The sequence below is a fragment of the Syzygium oleosum genome, unplaced genomic scaffold (genome assembly GCF_021117445.2).
Source record: "Syzygium oleosum isolate NSW1041296 unplaced genomic scaffold, Sole_v2.1 Sole_v2.08, whole genome shotgun sequence".
NCBI lineage: Eukaryota > Viridiplantae > Streptophyta > Magnoliopsida > Myrtales > Myrtaceae > Syzygium > Syzygium oleosum.
In genome coordinates, this window is record NW_026607492.1 from 6400278 (window position 1) to 6407725 (window position 7448).

Sequence of the window (7448 nt, forward strand, 5' to 3'; positions counted from 1 at the left end):
TGGCGAAGCATCTCTAGATATTTAGATCGCCAAGGGAGAGACCAGTCCGAGCTCTTAAGCCAATGAGTTGTAAGCCTAATACGACATATTAACTGCTACACACCACGCTAATCATCCTGTGTGAGACTTTTCTAACAAACTTAACAAGGATCTGTCTTCTTCTTTTTTGTCATATTTATAACTCTTCTCATTCTCTGACTTTTGCTCTATCTCTTATAGAACACGGGAGTCTAACCCCGTACCTATGATACTAGCGTCCCCATCTCCTAATTTCTTTACCAGCAGAACCACATGCCTATTGGCGAGGATTTGTCTTTACTTGAATGAATTTTACCAAATTTTTTTGTCAAGACCTAACGCGAAGATTCCTTTGCGTTTTATTATTCTTGCCTCCAAAGCATCTTTTCTTTTTTGAACTTCTTATTCTCTATTTGTCCTCTTACGGCAGATTCCACCAATTTGACTCTCCTTAAAGCCCCATGGTTGGATTCATCATATGTTCTTCATCTGCAAAAGAGTCCCTTCATGTTTGGCACAAGTCAACAGATGACCCCGATGATTTGGTCAAAGGAGGAGTGGATCTTCTTTGTGAGGAGCTACTATAATGTTCTCTTTACTCTCCTGGTTTCAGTTGGGTTCATGTTTTATTTCTCAGCAAAAGCCAAGAGAAAAATCTCAGGTGACAGAGGCCAAATTCCTGGTAGATTGGGATTACCATACGTAGGAGAGACCTTCTCTTTTCTCTCAGCCTCCAACAGCACTAAGGGATGCTATGAGTTTGTGAGACGCAGGAGATTGTGGTCAGTGATTATTCTTCTTGGCATTTTGTTTCATTTCTTTTACTTTTTAATCTATATTATCATGTAATTTTTTACCAGAGTGTAGAGTCGTAATCATACTTACTTGGTCCAGTAAGTATATTGATCTCAAATTCAAGTAAGATGGATCTTCGATGAAATCATACCTAATACTATCGATACTTGCAGACCTAGTTTGCCACTGACATTGTAGACATGATCATCCTATGTGAAAATTGAGCTTTCTATTCTCTAAAATGCTCATCTTCCATCATCAGAAGAAAAGCATTGGGAAACAAGAAAACCCCAAGTTAGTTTCGAATTATATGAGTGGAAATAATGCTAGCTATCGATTTGATGCCTTGCGGCATACTAATAACGAATTTATCATCCATTTGTTGGCGAAAGTGTAGGTACGGGAAATGGTTCAAGACGAGAATATTCGGTACAACCCACGTGTTTATCCCAAGCACGGAGGGTGCAAAAACGGTGTTTGCGAACGACTTTGTGGATTTCAACAAGGAGTATGTAAAGTCCATGGCTGATGCAGTCGGAAAGAGGAGTTTGCTTTGTGTGCCTCATGAGAGCCACAAAAGGATAAGGCGTCTTCTGTCCGATCCTTTCTCCATGCCTTCTTTGTCCAAGTTCGTCCCCAAGTTCGACAAGATGCTGTGCCAGAGATTGAAGAAGCTAGAAGAACATGGCAAAAGCTTTGCGGTGCTGGAATTCAACATGAAGGTGAGTCTACACGACAACATAAATCTCATATATTCCACAAACTATATAATCGTTTCAATCTACCAAAGAGTCCTTATATCATAAACTGATAGAAAGACTAACACAACAAACAAGTGACTAGATTCGTTTGTTAAAAAGTTGTCAACTGTCCTCACAACTGGTTCTTGACAATTATTACAAACAGATTGCAGTTGATGCGATTTGTGAAATGCTGATGAGCGTGAGGGAGGACTCAATGCTGCGACAGATACAGAGTGACTGTATGGATGTGTCCAATGCCATGTTGTCCTTCCCCGTCATGATCCCCGGCACTCGATACTACAAAGGCATTAAGGTAACACATGTTTTTTTAGCCCTTCATGCATAATAAAACAAGAGGAGGAACTAGGTTGATGGACCCAATGGAACAGCAGAGAGCAACAACTCTCAAAGTTGACTCTGTCTTGGAAATCACTAAGTTCTTGGATTTGAAACTTCCTCATGACCTCAGAGGTTGACAGGGAAGTCTAAGTGCATTCTCAATTTCTTTTTTGGCCAAAAGAAGAACGGTACTTCTTTCATTACATTACATATTAGCATGTCAACAGGTATATGATCTGTTATAAAGTTGGAAGGGTCGATGATCTGCTCCCAATTCGATTGGCTGACCTAAGCATGTCAACAAATACCTTTTCTTTCAGAGTATGTAGAAATCATAAAAGAAAAAGAAATTCAAAAAAGAACTAGAAAATTACTGCGTTAAGTTCACTCATCAAGTTTTCTATTTTAACTTAATCATGTTAAACATCATGTATATCACTAAATTCGTAATTTTAGAGAACACTGGCTACCATTTAAACAAATCTGTGTCTATTATTCCGATAAGATTCAAGAGCAACAGGCAGTGAAATGGTAAAATGGTTGATGTAGGCAAGAAATAGGCTGATGGAAACTTTCAGAAAAATGATAGAGGACAGAAGGGGAAGAGGGCAGGAAGCTCCTGAGGACTTCCTACAGTCCATGTTAGATAGAGAGTCATCGCCTCCTGAAGAGAAAATGGATGACTCAGAAATCATGGACAATCTGTTGACTCTGATCCTTGCTGGGCAATTCACCACTGCAACTACCTTGATGTGGAGTGTCAAGTTCTTGGATGAGAACACAGATATTCAGGATAGGCTCAGGGTGAGTTTTTCTTTTTAATCCAACCATATTCTCCGTGTCGTGTGAGGGATGTCCGTAGTTTGGTTAGCTTTGAACTGAACTGAATATGCTAATTTGCAAATCTTTTTTCGAACCTAAAGTCAAACCAAATTTGATGAGATTAAGCAGCCAAAGGAACCGAATATTTCAGCTTGATCCGGATGAGATACCACGGATATGAGTGAATGCCTTCTAAGTGGTCATCCAAGGAAATACTTGCCATGTTACTTGCAAGTTACATTTTTTAACTTTTTGGTCTAGAACAAGTTTTCGGTATAGGGCCTGAACAACGGTTAAAATGAATCTTTAATTATATGAGATGCAGTGTGCAAAGAAACTGTACGGAATGTCTTCGATCTGTTTATTTCAATTTGGAAAATAATTGGAATTTGAAACCGGACCAAAGCAACAGAGAGAGAGAGACTGGTACAAACTAGCTGAACTCTAAACTGATATCAAGATGAAATTTCAGGAAGAGCAGTTGGCTATACTGAAGAAGAAACCACAAGGGGCTGCTCTCACTCTTGAAGATCTCAACAGCATGCCATATGGCTTAAAGGTGAGAATCTCCCTATCACATGCATGTGTGCAGATTTTCTCCTCTTCGTGTCTGCGAACAACGTGTCTTACATGATCAGAACAATGCTGGCATTTAATGAAATTCCAGGTTGTTAAAGAGACGCTTAGAATGGCAAATGTGCTCTTATGGCACACCCGGGTGGCACTCAAAGACTGCACTATTGAAGGCAAGTTAAACGTCTCTTTTTCAGAGAAGCTTTACTCGCAGACTATGTACTAAAGGTCATGGGTATCATTCTTTTTCAGATTAAGACCTTCTCAATCATTCGTTGAATATGCAGGTTACAATATCAAGAAAGGATGGCATGTAAACGTCGATGCCGCTTGCATTCACTTTGATCCCAGCATATACAAGGATCCCAATCAATTTAACCCTTCAAGATTTGATGTAAATATTTCATCTTCAAAACCTCTTGTTAATCTCTCTTCTAATTTGCTTAATCATATGTGCCTGATGGGCACTTCAAAGCTCTGATCATAGTTCGACATGCTACAAATCTTCAGGAAATGCAAAAGCCATACAGTTTCATACCTTTTGGATCAGGACCCAGAACATGCATGGGAATAGACATGGCAAAAGTTATCATGTTGACCTTCTTGCACCGGCTGACAAGTGGATACAGGTATGTCATCCGCTTCTCTGCTAAGAAATGCATCGTTTTAAAAATTCACTTGTAAACTCGTTCTAAAAGATACAATAAAAAAGAAAATGTTTCTGCACGTATCCTTGAGTATGATCGGTTCTATCTACCGATAACACTACTAGAAAAATGGTTATAAAATGGTTCTATCATTCATAGAATAGATCTTGATAATAATACTATTAGAAAAATCCTCCTCCTCATTGCATAATTATGATTTGCTCTCCTTACAGGTGGACAGTTGATGACCCAGATACCAGCTTAAAAAAGAATGCACATATGCCAAGGCTGAGGAGTGGCTGCCCCATAACCTTGACGCCAATATGATAGAGAAGGAGAAGAAAGATGGCTGAGAAATAAAGCACTTTGGTGATTTTATTTGCAGATAGAGCAAGCTTATTCCATTAAACACAACGAGGCTTTCATGTCAATCAAAGAATCTATTTTTAGTTCACAGAACAAATCATAATCAGGCACCATTAGCTTTTTTCTGATGGCACTTTTCAGGATTATCAGCTCACTAGATGTAAGAAGAAAACTGTGCTTGCTTGCCGAGTCAAAGGAGAAGTCTATGAATTATGCTGAAGTGAAAGGAAGTGACAGGAGATCATTCCCGCTAAATGTGTTTCCTCCATTTTGACAATTTTATAGAGAAAGGAACTTGAGGAAAGCAGGAAAACAAAGATCCTAGAGAGGCATATTATCCGTTAGTCACCCATAAAAATTTTCCTAAAAAGACTTGGGTGCTTGTCCTGTTTAGGGGAGAAGAAAACAAAGAATAAGCTCACCAGCCTTCAGATATTGATGAGTAGCAGTCAGCATAAACTCTCAATCTTGATAGAGAGGGATATTATCATATTCAGCCATAAAAAAGTGCAAATTAATTTATTGTCACAATCATAGTACTAAGATGTAGGGAAGTACAAATCATAATTAACAGCTGCGTATACGGAGTGATATACCGAACCTCACTTCAGGGCATTAATTTGTATTCTTGGACTGTGCTTTTAATTGCTTGTTCAGCGGGGTAGCCTCTCCATGCTTGTTGCACCAAAAAACCCATGAACTACCTCAGTGTTCTTCAGTATGAATTCTGTCTGTTTTGGACCAGATATAGGATCTGCACATTCACATCAAAATTCATTCACTTTTCCATCATGTCCAGAACTGTTGCATGATCAGGGACAGAATACCACTTATATGACTCTCGCCCAAGGTGTAGGATATCAGAACATAAACTATTTGAGGCAAAGTAAGCAAAGTAGGACAGAGTGCCAAGGCCGAAGCAAGAACAGTGAACAGCATTTGATGCTTTACAATCAATAAAACGACAAAAAGAGCTGAAAAAGAACTCAAGCAAAACGAGTGGAAGAACAAGAAAACTCAAACAGAAGAAACAAGGACAATGCAGGAAGAATAAAGAACGCCTAGAAAACAGAACTGACTAACAGCACACATCTCTCCAGTCATTCTGCATAAAAATTGCTAAGAGGTGACTGGAATGGTTTGGATAATGGTTCAACCACAAGTTGTGCAGAAGCAGAGCAAAGACAATGGCAGTCATAATCATAGTCGAGGGAGATGCAATTAGAGGTGATGAAGGAATTCAGAACAGAAAAGATGTAAAAGATGCTTTTAACATAGACCTCATGGCATAAGACGATGGCATGGGTATGGATGCTGCTTGTGGCATTTGCAATAGCTTGTGCACGAAGTACACTTTCCTCCAATGTGACAGCAGTCTTTTCACCTATTGAGCCAGAAGCTGTAAGATCCATATGAGCCACTATACCATCAGCTCCAGCTTTTGCCATTTCTGCAGCTTCATCTTCATTGAAGGCATAAAGAGTTGTTAATAGACCCATTTTGTGAGCTTTTGCTATCATCTCTACTTCCGAGCTACAGTGAGCAAAGAGAGAAGCTGCCCATTAAGCCATAAGTGCTCGAGTTGGAGTAATAAGAAATGTCATATGGGAAAACCAACTCATAACCCATTCCTGTTTCTTCCGGATTCTGTCTGAAATTGCCATAAAAAAGCCCCATGGTAAGAAAATTTTGCAGCCCAAAATTCCGATTGACTCCACTTGCCTTAGGAAGTAATCCATTCAACGAAAAGGATCAGTTCCACATATTCCAGCAAGAACAGGTACTGCCTTCACCACCTACACAAATATCTACTCCGTATAAGAACGGAACTATTTCAAGAAGGTAACGAAAAATTAATTTAAAGGTGAAGCATCTCATTAATTCAAAAGAATCATGGAGGAACATGCTTTCTCAATATTAATAGATTTTACAGGGGACAAATATGAAATAAATAATTGAGCAGATATGGAATAAGTAAATTTTGAAAATTCTTTGAGTATATCAGTCATATCTAGCACCGTCCTAAGCTGTGGCTTCACAAGGAAACTCTGAGCATGTGAAGGTCTTTTCCTACCCGATCCACCTTGACAGATTTCACATCCATCTCAATCTTTCTAAATATCCCAGTAACCGAAAGAAATTATCAGCCGTGAGACACAAAGAGTCCATCTTTTCCCCTTTCCCTACCGGTGGAGCCAAGGTTTTCTGAAAACCGTATATATTTGCATTCTCCCTTTCTTGTTCAATGGCTTAGACGAGATATTAGACAAATTGTGAATAAGAAGAATAACCACCACCACCAAGCTTATCCCACTAAGCGGGGTGGACTTGGTTGATCATATTATGCTATTGAACATTTCACGTTTATAGGAAAAACCAGATGCTAGTGATCTTTCATAATAATCTCTTCTCACATTTTTAAAGATCTACTCATTCCTTTTATTGTGCATCTCAATTAGATAGTCACATATTCTCACCATAACATCCAATGGTCATTGTCAACCATATACAAACCCCATCAAACAGTTTCTCTCGTCTGGTTCTCCATGGCAAATCCACCAATTCGATACGCTCATCTTACATCATATCTTTCCCTGAGTTGCCATAAGTTCAATGTATAAATTCCGCTCATCTTGTATGTTTATTCGTGCTTAAACATCCAACATCGTGCGCTGTGCATTCTCACCCCAATGCCATCTTACAGAAGGCATTATATGATCGCACAAGAACTGCATGCACTTCTTAGTCTTGAAGGCAAAACAACAAAAAGATGAGCGATGCTTCGTTATAAATAGTTGCCTTGTAGCCGCAATCAAATAGTAAATAAACTATAACAAAAATAAAAGCCAATCATGAGTTACAATAGTTGGAGTTTGGGAGAAGGGTTCAACTGGATATGTTATTAGGCTCGGGCTCCCTCTTGGCAATCTTGGAGATCACTCATCCGCCTTTGAGATTAGGACCGCATGCAATTCTTAGTTTTGAAGGCAAAACAGCAAAAAGACGAGCGATTCTTAGTTATAGATAATTCCCTTGCAGCCGCAATCAAATTGTCTTTAAACTATAACAACAGCAATAAAAGCCAATCATGAGTTACAATAGTTGGAGTTTGGGAGAGCAGGCGTCACCTCGAGAAAGCATTATT

The 7448-nt window shown here is 39.1% G+C and overlaps 1 protein-coding gene and 1 pseudogene across 1 annotated transcript; one reads left to right on the plus strand and one right to left on the minus strand.

Moving 5' to 3' along the window:
* The first annotated feature begins 458 nt into the window (after positions 1-458).
* On the plus strand, positions 459-4498 carry LOC115685210 (abscisic acid 8'-hydroxylase 2-like; annotated as a pseudogene).
* A 305-nt stretch (positions 4499-4803) lies between these two features.
* On the minus strand, positions 4804-6059 carry LOC130138857 (toMV resistance protein Tm-1(GCR237)-like). The gene is made up of 2 exons (XM_056314188.1): positions 5584-6059; positions 4804-5057 (listed from the first exon to the last, which is right to left on the minus strand). The coding sequence occupies exons 1-2, from the start codon at positions 5821-5823 to the stop codon at positions 5019-5021; spliced, it is 279 nt and encodes a 92-aa protein (XP_056170163.1). The 5' UTR covers positions 5824-6059; the 3' UTR covers positions 4804-5018.
* Between the last annotated feature and the right edge of the window lie 1389 nt (positions 6060-7448).